This window comes from Spermophilus citellus, assembly GCF_964194105.1.
Source record: "Spermophilus citellus genome assembly, chromosome: 15".
Lineage (NCBI taxonomy): Eukaryota > Metazoa > Chordata > Mammalia > Rodentia > Sciuridae > Spermophilus > Spermophilus citellus.
Genome location: NC_138195.1, coordinates 35050442 through 35068430, shown reverse-complemented (window position 1 = coordinate 35068430; position 17989 = coordinate 35050442). Strand labels below are relative to the sequence as shown.

At 34.0% G+C, this 17989-nt stretch overlaps 1 protein-coding gene across 25 annotated transcripts in view; it reads left to right on the top strand.

Moving 5' to 3' along the window:
* The window catches only part of ANK3 (ankyrin 3), a 508367-nt gene that overhangs the window by 426647 nt on the left and 63731 nt on the right, over nucleotides 1-17989 (top strand). For 17 of the 25 annotated variants that reach the window (XM_081268437.1, XM_081268443.1, XM_081268441.1 and 14 more), the window contains 4 exons: nucleotides 2317-2423; nucleotides 4736-4768; nucleotides 7438-7662; nucleotides 10417-10571. In XM_081268437.1, coding sequence (XP_081124563.1) covers nucleotides 2317-2423; nucleotides 4736-4768; nucleotides 7438-7662; nucleotides 10417-10571 — 520 coding nt within the window. The remainder of the gene's footprint in view (nucleotides 1-2316; nucleotides 2424-4735; nucleotides 4769-7437; nucleotides 7663-10416; nucleotides 10572-17989) is intronic. The other 8 variants (XM_081268444.1, XM_081268445.1, XM_081268439.1 and 5 more) reach the window with 1 other exon arrangement.

Genomic DNA, 17989 nt, shown 5'->3' with positions numbered 1-17989 from the left:
ATATAACAGTGTAATTTTTTCAATTTCATTCCCTGTCCTTTTCCTCCCCTCATTGCTTTCCCCTGGTTCCCTCCTTCTATTCTACTAGTTTTCCTTCTATTTTCATGAGATTCCCACTACTACCACCCTTTTTTGCTTCTTTTCTGTTTTTCTCTCTAGCCTTCACATGAGAAACAAAAAACAACATACCACTGTTTACTTGTTGAGTCCAGGTTTTTTCACTTAATATGCTCAAGTTTCATCCATTTTCCTGAAAATGTCATAATTTCTTCTTTATGGCTGAAGAAAACTCCATTGTGTATACTACGTTTTCTGTATCCATTCATCTGCTGACAGGCTAGTTCCATAGTTTGTCTAGTGTGAACTGTGCCTCTGTAAACATGGGTATGCACGTATCACTATACCACACTGACTTTAATTCTTGGGGATAAATATGGATCAGTGGTATTGTTGGGTCATAGTGTGGCTCCATTCCTACCTTTTGAGGGCCTTCCTGATTTCCATTGTACTAATTTACAATCTCATCAACAGTATAAAAGTGTTCCATTTTCCCCAGCATTAACTGGTTGTTTGTATTTTTGAGGGATGCCATTCTAAATCTCAGTGTAGTTTTTTTTGGTTTGTATTCCCCCAGTTGGTAAAGATGTTGAATTTTTTTCCTATATTTGTTAGTCATTTGTATTTCTTCTTTTGAGAAGTGTCTTTTTAGTTTATTTGCCCATTTACTGATTGGGTTTTTGTTTTTTTTTTGAGCTCTTTACATATTTAGGATATTAATCCTCTATCAGAAAAGTAGCTAGCCAAGGTTTTCTCCCATTTTGTAAGTTCTGTCTTTATGCTCATATTCCCTTTGCTATTTAATTTGATGTCATCCCACTTAATTGTTTCTTGTGCTTTAGGAGTTTTATTTAGGAGTTTATTAGTGAAATTGACCAAATTGACCAAATTAAGGAGGTTGCTACCTGTATGTTGGAGTGTTGACCCTGTTTTTTTCTTCCTAGCTCTTTGATCTATTTTGAATTGATGTTTGTGCAGGCTGAGACAGGGATCTAGTTTCATTCTTCTACGCATTCCTCCCGTTTTGTTAAATATGGGAGTCAGAGATAAAGTTCTTGTTAGCTTACCTCAAAATCTAGATGACCTTTGAGTCTTCATAGTGTCTATCTGGGCTTGTTTTGTTTTTGTTTTTGTTCATGTGCTCTGGCCATACTTGGAAAATTTTCATTTTATGCTGGATTTGTGTTTGAAAAATTGTGGACACACCCAATGGTGATATATTCCTCCAGAGATGGTTCACCCTCCCCCAGCTAGGACAACAGAGAAGCAGATGATCATTTAATCCAATCAAGATTTTGGTGAAATGAGGCTGGTTTGCAATCCTGGAAAAGTTCCTACTACTTCTGGTTTGTCCTGTCCCTGCAGAGTACTTGCTTGAAATTCTGGTATGATCTTCAAAGTCCACTTCCTATTAGCAAGTTCTAAACTCTTTAATCATTTTCTTATGAAACTGCTGAAAAGTTCCATTATACTTTATAGGGATTTTTCTGGTTAGATATTCAGCTTTCTGTTCTGTGTGGCCCCAGAATTCCACAAATATCTAATGGAAAACTGTAGGGTGCTTGAAGCAACCCATATCTTTACCAACTCCTCTCTGGTTTTTCCACTCCTCAGCAGTGTTCCCTGTGAAACAAAGCCCAAGTTCTTCCTGTGCTAGTAACTGACAAGTGTCAACTTAAAAATAACAAAATCTCAGCTCAGCTTTTCATGAGTATAGTTCCTCTGAGAAGTTTCACCTTCTCAGAGTATAGTTCCTTTAGTTCTCAGTGCCTCGGCTGCCCTTTACTGCCTTCAGACTTCTATATTTACCTGGTTTACTTGGGGAAGCACTGAATGGCTTCTGGCAGCTCTGTCCCACTTGGAATTAGAAGTCATCAAGATTGAAATTTTTTATTTTTATTTTGAGAATGGGGAAAAGATTTTACAGTTGATAAAGGATTAATCTGAACCTGAGTTAAAGTACGTAAAATCATTGCTATTAGTTCCATGACACTCCTTTCACCATGCACATTACTCAGGTACTCTCTTGAAATATTGAAATAATATAGTGTATCAGTAGACTTTACTTTTTAATGTTCTTGCACGCAGACTATATATCTACCTATATTAGAAAATTCACAAATTCTTTATTTTGAATGTTAGTCTATCCACATTTATAGAGAAATACAGATATACTTTGTGTACAAAACACCAATGTCTTTTCTGTCTTTATGGGATGTCATGTGTGACACTGATAGACTATATTGTTTTATTTTTCAGCATCTAACATTCACAAGGGAATTTGATTCAGATTCTCTTAGACATTACAGTTGGGCTGCTGACACCTTGGACAATGTAAATCTTGTCTCAAGTCCTGTTCATTCTGGGTAAGGAAACTAAATGTCATTTTTCTTTCTCTTATCAAATTAACATTGCATTTATTATTTAAAATTATAAATTAACCCTGACAACTTTCATATACATGAATATATTCATATATAAAATATATACTCAGTATATGTGACATGCAATTATAAATCATTTAATAATTTATAGCAAATCTGTATATCTATTTTTATTGTTTATTTAAAGTACAGTGTTAGAAAAATATTACATTAAATTAATTAGATGGTTGGTGCGGCAAAAGTTCTTTTACATCTTTAATTTTCCTTTTCAATAAACATAATTTTAACAATCATTCTTCTTCATTTTATTTTACTAGCCAAATGAATTTTTCCCTAGGTATTCTTTCAAATAAAAATTCAATGTCTGAGTATTTATGTTAATTTATCTGATTGTGTTTGTGCTTTGCATCTAATGGTAGAAGAATTTCAGATAGGCACTTTGGCACATGCCTGTAATCCCAAGTACTCAGGAGACTGAGTCAAGAGAATCACAAGTTGGAGGCTAGCCTGGGCAACTTAGCCAGATCCTGTTTCAAAATATAAAAATAAAAGGAGCTGGGGATGTAGCTCAGTGATAGAGTGCCTGCATATGTGAGACTCAAGAGTTCAATCCCCAGTGCTGCAAAAAAAAAAAAAAAAAGGAATTTCAATCAAACATTAATTGTTTTGCGCTCTGGTAGTCTCATCTTTGTGTGTGTGTGTGTGTGTATGTGTAATACAGACCTTTTACCTGACGAAAGATTTTGACATTGATTGACAAGTGATTTTCCTTTAAAAAGTGTAAGCTTGAAAGTTTCCAATTGACATTGTGAAATTTTCCTTTTACATTCTTGAAGCAAAAATGTAATTGAAATATATAAAATTATTAATTGAAAATTAATTTTAAAAGATAGTAAAGAAATTCACTTTTAGAAAGTGAACAAAGAAATATCTGTGTACCAGAAATGCTGAATAAAAACCACATCAAAGAAGTCCCTTATTGCTGTCTCTCTGGCCAGTGGAATTTAAGGCAGGAGGCTAACAGGTGACCTGCTTTGATAAGTGAATCAATAAATAAGAGCATTTTTAGATATTGGGTTCTTTACCAGTAGGTAATTCAAATGGAATGATTGCCATTGATATAAATAGAATAAAAATAATTTGTTAAAATCGTGACTATTTCATAGTATTTTTGTATTTAAGACTGGCAGTGAGACTTTTTGTTGTGATCAAAGACAAGAGGTGATTTAGAATTAAATAAATTACTGGAAGCACCTTACAAAGTATTTTCTACTACTTCTAGTTAAAATAACTTTTAACAGCTAAAATTTACCTAGCTCTTTTTATGTTCCTGGCCTTAAACTAAGTCTTTTACATGTATTATCTCATTTAATACTTACTTGAACCTTTAGATGACACTAAAGATTTATTCATTGTCTCCATTTTGTGGATGATAAGTCAGAGGGAAAGAAATATATGATAGGTTAAAATATCAATTTAGAATTTTGTCTTTTGTAATTCTGAGAAAGGAATCCATGCAATGTCATTTGAATAAAAGTAATTTATGTGAAATTGTTTTTAAAGCTACAAATTCCATGTGGTATTTGAATCATTAACATTGTATTTTGAATTATTATAATTCAGAAAAATTTTGAATTATTATGGTAATATTAATTTTAAACTTCCTAAAATACTTGTATGATTTATATTAGATGTATGGTATGTGGGCCCAAAATTGTAAAAACCCCCACAAGAAAAATCAGATTTGAGAAATAAAATATGAAACTCTTGCCATACCTGTAGTAGACATGTCCATTTTTTTTTAATCAGGGTTGATGAATTGCCACCATAGAGCTATCATCACTTTGCAGTCTCCACATACCAAAGAAATATTCTAGAGTTTAATTTAGTAAACTGAGAAGTTGAGGAAATATGAAATAATCAGAAGTGAACTTTCCCATACATTGGAGATGATGAAGAATTTGAATATGCAGATTATTTCCTCTTTCCCTTGAAATTTCATTGAGGACAGAAGACTTGTACAATAAAGCAAAATAACAGTGTGGACTTATTTGAATAGGAAGAAAGAGAGATGTTGTACACTTGAAAATATTTCACTATTGCCAGGTCTGTGGAGTAATTTATTCAGCCATTTAAGGCAAAATACTTTTCCAGGTTGTCCCACAAATGCCGAATGCCATGGTTTCATTTCCTGATGATTTTTGTTTTTCTTTGCTTGTCATTGACATTTTCTGTTGCTTGCTTCTAATTATCTCAAATTAATTTCCCCATTTGCTTTCTAAATTATTTTGCAGCTATTCTTCTCCACTTCCTCAGTATGATTCAAGGTGATGATTGTGTCCTTTATGTGAACCATCCTTTCTGTATTTTTAATATATGTGAATTTTTCTCACAGTTAGATTGTGTCAGTCTCTGTAGTGTGTCAGCATCTGTCATCCTGCTGTTCTCAGAACTAGAAACATTCATACGTTAGTTTTAGGATCATGTGTAGAATTCATGCTATAGTTTAAATGTTATTAAGATACAAATATTATTAAACATCACATTAATTTGTTTTTCTTTGTTGGTATAAATTATGTTGCATGACTTTTTCAGCACATTATTTAAGGAATGAGTTTGGAAAACAAATCACTGTATTTCACAATGTTATTGACCTATATTCTGCCTAACACATATTCTTACCTTTCTTCAGTCTGTTGGCCTATGAAGTTAAAAACCTTAGAACAGGAAATGATTGTTAAGAGTAGCAACCAAGCACTGTGTGCTTCGGAGAACACAGAGAAAGAGATTCTTCTAGTTTCTCATTAAAATCATTTTAGCCATATTTTGTCCATTTGATTCCGATATTCTTTGTAGCTAGCTGATGTTTTTAAACTAAACTTGATACCCTTACTCTACCTTCAGAGTGCTCAGCTGCAATCACTATAGATCCACATCTATCCATCCATTAATGTTAATAACCAAGTCACAACTAGGCAGTTTCTAGGCACACATAACAAAATAGTTTTGCACTTGCAAAATAAATATTCTATAAACATATGTGTTTACTGTGTGCTAGAACTATGCACAGCTCTACAAGTCAAGCAGGGAACAAGATAGCCCTGATCTGAATCACTTGTCTATATTGTTGAGACTCAGCTGTTACCAAACAACAAACATTCTCCTCTCAGTGGAAATTCTATGGGGATTTGTACTAATACAACTGAATTTTCAAACTCAAAGTTTGTCTTGCATCTTTTTATTTTGAACTTTTTTGTCTTGAACCATTTTTAATCCATTTTGTTTCTATTGGTTCCAATGAAAATATTTTACTACTAAGTAGAGAAAAATCAGACTTTTGTCATAGGCTTCTTTATACTGTTGTAATATTACATTAATTATTGAATAAAAAATAGTTTCATATATGTATTATACATATACATACATATTATTGTGTGTGTCTAGGAAAAAGAAAGCACCCCGGAGCAATTTCCAGTGAGCCTCATATCATTTAGCATTGGAAATAATTCTTGTAGGCACTTGAACAAGTGAACAAATATCTTTTCTTTTGAATGGAGAGGAGTCTTTTCCCCTCTTCCCTTGAATATCAGTGGTCCCGGTCTCTGAAAACAGATAGACTATTATCAAACATACAGTTAATTCAGAGAGAAATAATTAAATCCATAAATAAGCAAAAAGGGTGTGAAGGTACATCCACCTAAAGATGAGCAGAGTTGGTTCTGGAAATCTGCTTGGTTGAAAAATTATCCCCATCCTGTTGCTCTTCTCCCTATGGGGATTATAGGCTAATTTGTTTTGTTGAAGAGGTAGGTCATCCTTTCCAAGGTCAAGAGCCAGCATTCTTCAGAAAAGAGCCCATAAGGGGTTAAGCTCTATTTGCAGGATGTTAGCACTGTGTTTAGATGAAAATGTCATAAAGAATTTTGATGGATGGGATTATTTTTTTCTCCAAAAATGCTGTAAGAATTCAGACAGCTTTCTCATTATCAATATTTGGTGCTGTTCTAGTAATAAGTATATTTCCCATATGAAAGTTAGAACGCAAGAAGTATATGTTTGTGTTCCCCTGTCTGATATGCACTGTTCCATATGATGGACTTACTGAATTATGTTCATCAGAGTAGAACTCTGGAACAACAATAGGTGGGCTCATACATGATAGGAAGCAGGGATTCCAATATACTCTTATTCATATTTGACACAGTTTCTTTATATTGCCATACTTACATGTTAATAAATATTTTCCTTACTAACTTTAAAGACCAATTGACAGAATTATATACTTTAGAGGCATTTTCTTAAAAGACTATATTCTACTTTTTGTATTACTGCATACAATGTCTAAATATAGATTATTTTACATAGATTATTTTATAATTCCATTTTTATACTGGAATTATTTAATCCCTTTCCATCAAAATTGTCTTAGCAAATCTAGTCATCTGCTTTTATTTTTATATTCTGTTTCATCTTAGTAAAAACTAGAGTGTTGGTATGGTTAAATATTCCTATACTTTATGAGTTGTACATGTTAGACATACTGTGGAGTTTCATCTTACTTGTAGTGGGGAGAGAGATTACATAGTTAACATATGGCAGAAACCACTTATAGTTAAAATAACCTTGAATGTACGTTAAACTACCCAAAAAGACCACAGACAGTGTTGGTTTTTTTTTTTTTTTTTTAAATCATGGCTGCATTTTTAATAGCTAGTTTTTATCCCAACTTTGAGAGATTCTCTATTCCCTCAATGAGAGCATCTCAGAAAGTGGTCAGTTTCTGGGAGGCCATGTTCCACCAAATGTAAGTTGTATTTCAGCTTTTTGCCCAGTGCACAAGTTTAATGCATGTTTGATGTGACTCCACTGTATTTGCTTCCAATTTACCTTGAGAGAAATCAATAGCTACATTGTCTGTCACTTTGAACTGTAACCTCTAATTTGAAAACCCACTCTGGAGATGATTCAAGTCTGTCCTCTGGTCTTCTCCCTACAGGTTTCTGGTTAGCTTTATGGTGGATGCAAGAGGTGGTTCCATGAGAGGAAGTCGGCACCACGGGATGAGAATCATCATTCCTCCCCGCAAGTGTACAGCCCCCACCCGAATCACCTGCCGTTTGGTAAAGAGACATAAACTGGCCAACCCACCCCCCATGGTGGAAGGAGAGGGATTAGCCAGTAGGCTGGTAGAAATGGGTCCTGCAGGGGCACAATTTTTAGGGTAAGTTTTGCTGATTTTAATATTAGCCCTCTTACCACATTTTTTATTTTCTTTACCCTTGTTAACTTAAGGAGTTAACTATTAAAATGACTTAGTTGGACCTGATTGAGGATACTTTTTGTGTAGTGTCAAAGGTCACAAAGCTGTGTGATTCTGTGAGAGGCTATTAGGCTGGTTCTTTCTTAACTCAGTTTGCTGGTCAAGGCTTTTACTAACCGAGAAGCATGTTCTCTGCTCAGCGAGTTCACGGAACCCCATCGGCCCCCGTGCAAGTCAAGGCACGATTCCTAGAAAAACATACAGATGCTGGAATTCTATCACTTCATTAAATAAGTGTCTACTCTGGGGATGTCCTTTTAAGGATAATTTTTAGGGACACAGTCCATTGTGATATGGTACTTTATAAAAAGGAAAAATAAATTGAATTCGTTCTCTGAGGTGGCACTTGGGTGCAAATCAGGCAGGCTCTGTCGTGACTGACAGTTTGTTCATAATTTCCCCTTCTCGTTTCTCTTCCTGCTGCATGGATGTTATTCAGTAAACTGCATCTTCCTACCAATCCTCCCCCTGTAAATGAGGGTGAGAGCTTGGTTAGCCGAATCCTGCAGCTTGGGCCTCAAGGAACAAAATTTATTGGGTAGGATCTTTATAGACAAGATACAGAATGTCTACAATTTTTTTTTCCATTTTCAATTTTTTTCTGTCACACTCATGGTCTTATTCTTGTCTTAAGTTTATTTTTATTTTTTAAGTTTTTTAATGCTTTCAGTTGATGTGTGTCACTGAAAGAAAAAAAATCATAGTGGCTTGACTTAATGTAGCACCGCTACCTATCTTGTGCTTTTCAAGCATGTGGAATTCACTGCAAGCATTCTGCTTTCATAACCTTGTGCTTCTATAAACCTTTCTTTAATTTGAAATGTTTCTTCTGAATATACTTTTTAAGCTAGACTCACAGTCTTCAAGTTTAGCCCAGTGTAAGAGAAGGTATTTGCAGGCTTTGAATCAACATTTGCTATCAATGATATATATCTATGTGTGTATATTTGTCTCTATGTGTATAATTAGATCTTTATTTCTTTTTTTTTTTAAGTACTTACGAGTACTCTGTAATCTTTATGGGCTTAGAAAAGAAAAACTCATAAGTAAAATGATTTTGAGAAGTATTGGGACTACATGATATTTAAAGACATTGAATTAGGTAGCAAACAATATTCTGTTGTTGAATTGTTTTGTTTTGTCTTGTTTAAGCTGAAATGTGTTGATGTTTGTTGTTTGTTCGCTTGTCTGGTTGTTGTATTTGCCTTGGCAGTCTGCATGAAGAGACCTGTTATGAAAAGTTATGCTTGGCTTTCACCTTGGTCAAAGGCCCTGTTCATACCTTCTCTCCAGTACTGTTGAATGTCAAACGCAAAGCCACATTCCTTCAATATTGACAGAGACAGTATCTGACACATTAACCTGCAAAGATTGTATCTTGTTCTCAAAAGAATAAACAAATAAAATTTAATGTGCAATAGTAAGATGTTAAAAATTGTGGTAAATATCTTAATAGTTCTTGAAATTATTAGCACTGTTAGGAATAGTTGTTTTTGTTTCTGCCTATTAAAGAATAGAGGCTAATATTAATAAATTATATTTAAAATCTTAATCTGAATTATGACTATTTTGCTAAAAGTAAAATTATAATTATCCCCATTTTAAATGAATATTTCTATAAAAACAAATCAAATATTCATATTTTCATTATTTGATCTTTTCAACTACTATCCCTTTTTATTCTCTCCTTATTTAAACCCATATCTCCTATTATTACATGTACATGAACACATAGGTTAAAAGATGAGGTTACATACAACCTCTGTAGGAGAATAATGATACTGTCTACTTAAATGTCATAAAATAAAGCTGCACAATCCAACTACATAAACTGTGTGTGATTGTGGTCTGCTTATTTCCATCCATCTTTTTTAGTATTTATCCCATTATAAAATTTAACAAAATTATTTCTCATGGCTTGATTGGCTATCTTCAATTTGCAGCCATTCTTTTTACATCCCTTTGCAAAAGGACACTGTCAAAAATTATTAAGTCTTTATGTGACAATTTCAAACCAACAAGTGCTTTTCCAGGAAGTTTGCAGTATTCCTATACAGTTTATGTTAGAGCCAGGAAATGAAGCTGCCCACTCCCTATTCACAAATTCAAAATATGAGAAACTACACAGGCCATGAGGGTCTTGGAAACTGACTGCTGGAGCAAGTAGATTGCTCAATGGATTGCTTTATTGCTAAGGGAAAAATGTAGTGGTGATCTCTCAAATTAGGAAATTGACAGAACTTCTTTTTTAAATAAATGACTGTGTCCTTTTAAATCACTAGCATTTTGTATAATATACCTTCTTGTGTTTAAAAAAAATGGAACAACTTTCTTTCTTATGGCCTATTTTAATCTTTAAATTCCTTGATTCAAATTTCCTATGTACATGGTGCTGAATATTTTCCCCTATTAAGTTTAATGCCTAACATATGGTAGGCCTTCAAGAATTGTTTGTGAGTGAATGAATGATGGCATGTTATCAGGCTTCTAATATATTATTATTGAACAAGCAAATGATTCTGCAGCTTTGAACTCATTCCCAACCTGAGTGGCACCTCTGATTTTCAGTCAAACATTGTTGATGAAACATTTTTGAGTAGTTTTAGATATAAATATATCTAATTTGATACCAAATAATGTGGATTTTTTTTCCAGCCCTGTCATAGTGGAAATTCCTCACTTTGGGTCCATGAGGGGAAAAGAGAGAGAACTCATTGTTCTTCGAAGTGAAAATGGTGAAACATGGAAGGAACATCAATTTGACAGTAAAAACGAAGATTTAACTGAATTACTTAATGGCATGGATGAAGGTAATAATGATGACTCCTTTTTTCTCTCAGTATTTGCAGGCAGAAACAGGGAATTACTGGATGAATGAAACAGTACCTGAGCTTCTCTTTGTTATATTTTAAGCTGGGATCCAAGTTCCTCAGCATTTGTGGTTTTCAGTATTTATGGCATAAAGTTCCATTTAATTTAATAACTGTCCTTCTTCCCCCTCCCCCCACACACTACAGATGTGCAATATTCTGGTGATTCTTTTAGTTTTTAATCAAATGTATCAAACTTTCCAAATCCCAAGAAAGTTTTCTAAGTCAAAAGGGATAAGGTGAGATGAAATAATAATGAAAGGCATGTGAAGCATGTGGAGCATTTTCAAGAAAATAAGTTCACATTTTATTTTTGGAATTATTATTTCCAGACTCTTTCAGTTCATTCAGTTTTCTCCCAGTGTATTTCAATATTCTTTCTGAATTTTTAATATTGCTTGGGCCATAACAAGTTTAAAAAATAAGTTTCAAGATAATTATTGGAGTCTGTGGTGTTTTGGTGTCTTATTCTTTGACCTAGTAAGAACGGCAAAACAAATCTTATTTTAGGATGTCTGATGCTTAGAATCATAGCAGTTTTTCTTAGTAGACATTGATAGTAGACTGGTTTTGAGAGTAGTTATTTGACAGAGATTTCCTTAAATAACGTGAGAGGGAGGGGAACCAAGCTCATGAAATCTGATGCTATAGACAAAAATGTCAGAGCTGATCTTTTTACTTTGTATTTACTTCCTAATCACTGCAAATTCAGCCATTGTTTTAAATTATAGCTTTAGTGGAGATGTAATTCACATCCTATAAAATTCATATTTATTAATTCATTGAGTTTTAGAATGTATCTAACAGGGTTTCTTGCAGGTTCAGAACGTAGACAAAGGAGCTAGACAAACAGTATTTGAAGGATGGCTTGGACAAGTCACTTAATCCCTGTGTGCCTTTTTCTTGGGTAAAACAGGGGGAACCCTCCTTGCTTTATAGAATTACTATTAAAAATAATAAATATTTATGTGAAGTGCTCATATTTCAGAAATAGTCCTTTTCACACAGTGAGCCCTTGATAAATTTCAGTTACTGTCACCGTTATATTCATTCTACAAGGGAAAAAAAATGTCATGCCAAAAGTTTTGTATAAGATATGGTCACTACCGTGATTCTGCAATCTGCATTTGGGGTAAAATTGGGGGTTCATAACCCACTTCAATCTAATGTATGAAATATGATATGTCAAGAGCTTTGTAATGTTGTGAACAACCAATAAAAAAAAATGAAAAAAAAAAAAAAAGACAGATTAGTGCTTGGTACTAGGTAACTTGTTCTTGTTCCTGTGCACAATGGTTTGTGCTCTTACTCTTGTTTGATTAAAATTAGTAGCCTCTCTTTCAAGTTAAACACTTGCCATAACCACAGCACCGGTTCTAGTCAGTAAGTCAAGAAAGAATAGTCAAGGTGTAGGCCAATAGTCTGCGACATTTCTAACTATTATTAAAAGCTAAGCAGAAACAGCTCAAAGCAAAATGTGAACTGAAAGTAAAAATGCTTGCTTATGCATAAGTTAAGATACATTGTTCTTATCTAATTGTAGCTATGTAACATTTTGTTTCTTTGAATAATGATTCCTGTCTTGTAACCACAAAATACTGTGAGCCTGCCAAAATGAAAAGTATATATGATTAACTTCACAAGTAAAGATTGGGATTCAGCACCTTAAAAAAAAAAAAAAAAGATATGGTCACTACCAACCATGAATGTTAAAGATGCTTTATAGCCAGGTAGATAGAAACTAATAATTGGAGAAATCCAGCATTCATGAGGCACCGGTAACTGCCTTTATATATGAAAAGTTTAAAAAGAAAATATAGCATTATAAACTCAGTCGTTTTACTCCTGCTTTACAGGGAAAGGAACTAAAATTCAGAGAAGTCAAGTAATTATCTAAGATTAACTTACTAATTAGAAGCACTGGGGATGAAATCTGGTTCTATATTTTCAAGAGTTTTAACTGTATCCCACTTATTTTAGAAATGTGTCACCCTGTGAAGAAGAAAACAAACCCACAGTGGAAAATTGCTACAGACTTCCAAGTTTGGTCCAGATTAGATTGGGTCTAGATTAGGATCAGGTACATTTAATGCATATATGCTATTTAAGGAATATGCATATACTAATATTTATATTACATGCTATCTACAAATTCAAGTAATTTCTTAAGAATGGGAACATTCGGTGGGGATTAAAATTTCTAATTAGTATTACCTGAACTTGTTCTAAAGCATGACAGATAGTCATTCTCTTACATGACATGAAGAGAAACACAGTCAAAAGTTTTTAAAAGAATAAATACTTAGAATGAATTAGCATTTGTGGAAGTGCTGAAAGAATTTTTAACCTGATGATTCAGGTTAAAAAATGGAGAGATTAAGAGGAATGGATTTTCTATAGATGATAGTCATCCTTTTAAAAAAAACAAAGTATGAAAAATATTTTTAAGGACCCAGTATTTCTTAAATACTAAAGTGGTTTTGAAAATGTGTTGTCTACTACAAAAAAACTTTTCTTTTAATGGATAACTACTTGATACTGTAAGTTCCTTGAAGGCAAGATACATACCTTCTTCCTCTTGTCACCAGAGTCAAGCACAGAGGTAGTAGACAGAAAGATATACAGTATAAGCCATCTGGAGGAAAGGTCTCTCTAGTCTGTTTCCTCTACCCCAGTCTTCATTAATATTTATCTCCTGGAGAAAGAAAAATAGCAGAACACTTGAATTTGAAAAAAAAAAATGAAAAGCTGATACTATTCTCAAAGAACACTAACTATTCTAAGACGGTGCTACCCAATAGAACTTAATGATGATGGAAATGTACTACACCTGTGCTGTCCAAATAAGTAATCTGTAGTCATACATGGTTCTTGAGCACTTAAAATGTAAATCATGCAACTGAGGAAGTTAATTTTTTGTTTTTGATTCATTTAAGATAGCCACATTGCCAGTGGCAACCTCATTGGACAGTGCATTTTTAGCAAGAATACTGAATACTCTAATAATACATTCTTCATTTTTGAGCATATGTTATATATATAGTATGACCTATCAGGCAAAAGTCAATTTTTTTTTCAAATTTTCAGGTTTCTTTTTTTGGGGGGTGTGCTTTTATTATTTCACACATCACATAATGTGTTTTGTTTTTAATAAGTCAGTTTTCAAATAGGATTAAGTTCTGTCTTTGCTTAGACAAATGGTGTCCCAAACACAGCTGTGCCAATGGTTAAAGAAACAGTGATATAATTCTCTGCCCTGGATTTTGTGTGTTATCCTGGAAATGGCAGATTGAGTTTCTTTGCTACATTTTTAAAGACCAGATATAATTTGATTCTATTTTAGATAATTAAAAGGAATTATAAATACTTCCAGGTTTAAGGAATCAAGCCCTACAGACTATGAGAGCAAAAATGAGAACTAAATTTTCAAGGCACAGTGGTTTTTATGTGTATTAAATTTAAAAATAATAATAAGGAATAATAACACATTTTATAACTGAAGCTTTGATTTTGTACCAAATTCAAGTCTTAAGTTCCACACTCCTGTCCCCACAGATATGTCATTCTTATCAGAACACCCCCCCCCAAAACCAAGCAAAAATAGAAATCAATCTATCTGTTTAAAAGAAGCTAACCTGTTATTTTCCTGGATCGTCCAGCTAGTCAAACCTCTAGTGGGCCAGAAGCATAAGTGCCACAGAGAAGGTTGTGTGTTTTGTGTTCTTATCTCTCCACTCTGGGCCTCTCTCCTTTTTGCTCCTGGATTACCGTTAACAAGAGAAAAGCCGTGCATGAAATAAACCAGTGACCAGATCCCTCAAGATTTCCTTAAGAAAAGAGAAGTAAATTGGCCTATGATTATTTTATTTAACTTATTAATTTCCATAGTTCATAACAATTAGGCTTCATCTGCCAAATATATATATATGATCCGTGATAATGTGTATCTTATTATAAATGTTTCCTTTTTAAACTTCCGTTTGCATACATGAATTCTGTATGCTACTTAATAACCAGTCTACATGCTAATTACCAGTCCCATTGTACTCTCTGGTCTGAAAATTTTAATACCCAAGTCTTTAAAAATTATCTTAGGCTGAGCACAGTAGAGCACACCTGTAATCCCAGTGACTCAGGAGGGTGAGGCAGGAGAATCACAAGATCAATGCACTTCAGCAATTTAGCAAGACCCTCAGAAACTTATGAAGACTCTGTCTCAAAATATAAAACAAAAAGGACTGGGTGTAGCTCTGGTGAAGTAGCCCTGGGTTCGATGCCCATTACCAAAATAATAAAAAATAAAAATCATCTTAGCCATTATTTTGATCACTGATTTTTACTAAACAACAAAATTGTAAAGTTTGGATATGTTCTGTGGTGTTTTAAAATGTACAAAGCCTTTCCATGTACTTAAATTTAATTATAAAACAACTTCAGGAAAAGCCAGGAAGAAGAGAATTTGCTCATCTTAGTAATGTGATTGGGACCATGATCTGTGGAAGTTACATAGATCAGAATTCCCATTCTGTCTCTACCACTTATTAGTTAAGTGACCCTAACCAAGTGCTCACTCTCTCTACAACTTAGTTTAAGTGTGTGCAGGGAGGATGCCTCAGAGTGAATTAATGGGCAGCAGAGGAGCTACTCTATGTTAAATTCATACCACCTTCCCTGATGCTTGAACATTGCTTGCCCAGTGTTCAGTCACAGTCAAAGAGACCATGTTAAGTTGTGTAAGGAGAGCAAGTGGAGTCTGACTTCCTGCCTCTCTGACTTACCACTCCATTGCTTTGGCACTGGCCCAAGAACAAATGGGCACTCTTTTCAAATTTGTTCAGTGCTGCTATTTGCTTGCCAAGCTGTCTACTTGCCTCATGTGGGCACCCTTTCCCATATTGCACGAGGACACCATGGGCTAGACATAACACCCCACCCCCACCATCCAGTCAGGAAATAGTAAATAGGAGAACCTAAACTTCCAATATTTGGGCTTCTGTTTCCACACCCACTTGTCTTTCTACTGCACTCCTTTGCCCTCCTGTATGCTCTCAAATGAAGGATGCCTAGAGAAGTGCTTTGTGTAGAACAAAACTGTCACAAAAATGTCAACTGGTATTTAAGCTTTTCATTATTAATAATGATACCCTCTCAGTTCTTGTCTGACTTAAAAAGATATAGCATATGTTTAGGAAAAACTTTAGCTGCAAAATAGTAGAGAAATAAGACCTACTTCTAGCACTCTTAAGCAAGCCCAGGGACAAAGTCATCTGGTTATGTTAATGAAGCAGGTGTGTAGCAAAGTTCTCTTGAAGTAAGAAGGCTAGATTAACATAGAGGGCATTTGGTCTGGGTGCAAAGAACCTGCCCTTACCACTAAGGTATCATGTTTCAAGAGCAACTTTTTTGGCAGCAGATAGAGAGAGCTGTTTATGCTCTTATCAATTAGTGTATTCTTGGCACAGAAAAAGACTGCAAAACAGAAAACAAACATTTACCACCCCAAATAGTATACCAGATTTAATCTACTTTTTGAGTTTAGTGAAAACCTTATTTTAATTAAACTCTCAGAACTGAATTAAACATGTTAAAATTGTGCTTCCAAAGTCAGATCTCAAAGAGTATTTTAGTCTGTGGTTATGTTGGACCTGGGGACATTTATTAGTAGATGGATCCTTCCTCTTTAGAGGTCCTTAACATATGAATTAAGACCTTGAGAAATGTTCTGATCTGGCACTGTCCAGTATAGTAGCCAGTATATGCCTGTGGCTGCAGAGCCATTAGAATGGCCCAGTAGTGATTGAAATGGGCTGCATATATAAAATATACCAGATACATGATCCCTACCCTCTTCAATATGTATCTCATTAATAATTTGACAGGGTTTGTACATTGAAATAATATTTTAGATGTATTGGCCTAAATAAAATGTCATTAAAATTAATTTCACTGGGGCTAGAGATACAGCTCAGTGGTAGAGCATTTGCCTAGCATGTGCAAGAACCTGGGGTTTAATCCTTAGCAAAATTATAATAATTAGAATATTAATTATTATTATTTTATCAGATCCATTTAATTATCTATTTACTTTTGCAGTGCTGGGAATCAAACACAGGACCTCACACATGCTAAGCAAGTGCTCTACCACTGAGCTAACCCCCAACCTCCTATTTATCTATCTATTTATTTATTTATTTTTTTGGTACTGGGGATAGCGATTTACCACTGAGCTTTGTCCTCAGCCCTTTTTATTTTTTATTTTGAGATGGAGTCTCATTAAGTTGCTGAGACTGGTCTTGAATTTGCAACCTTCCTGCCACCATGGCCAAATCCTTTTTATTTTAAAGGTGTGGCTATAATAACACTTAACATTACATACTTGGCTTGCATTATATTTCTATTACATAGTGCTGCTCTAGATGTTGTATACACTTTGTTTTATATAACTATTAGGTTTTAAAAACAATTATTTCTTCCTAAGTATCTGTGCCATCAATTTAAAATCCCAGTCCAGATGGCATACTCTTGTAATCCCTGAAGCTCAGGAGGCTGAAGCAGGAGGATCACAAGTTCAAAGATTCTGCAACTTAGTAAGACCCTGTCTCCAAATAAAATTTTAAAAATGGGCTGGGGATGTGGCTTAGTGATTAAGTGCCCTTGGGTTCAGTCCCCGGTACCAAAGAAGAAAAGAAAAATAAAATCCCAATCATTGTAGTGGAATAAAATGGTGAAGTTCCTCAAACAATTTTATAAAGCAAGAATAATAATTTTTCACTTGTTCTTAATTTTCAGATGAGAGCAAATGAAGTTCCTAAGGTCATATATTTTATAGTAAATAATAATACTGTTGTTTTCCTTTAAATTGAAGTGGAAAGGGAAATTGGTACCTATTATGTAACAGAAAATAAATTTTCCAAATTTATATCTTTATCAGCAAACTTAGATTTCTCAATTTAAAATTTCCACTTTGATTCATGTTATTTTAAATTGTCTCTAATTTTTTCACGTTTTTATTGGTTCATTATGTTTTTCATTTATCAACCATTAGACAAACAGTAATCTTAAAAATGTCAAGTCATTGTAGTTAAAAACAGAATAGTGAAAATGTGGCTTTAATTGTACACAGCACCATCTGGTGGAGAAATCTTATAGAAACAGTTTTGTAAAAATCACACACACACAAAATAAATTGTTAACCAAATCAGGATTGGGTACAAAAACTAAAAATAAATAGAATTTTAACATGAAGTACTGAAAACAAGTCATAGCAAAATATTGGCCTATTTGCAGTCTATGGCCATAAAACTGGCATTTTAAGTCAGTATCACATTATAAAATGAAACTGTACCAGAATAGTCTCC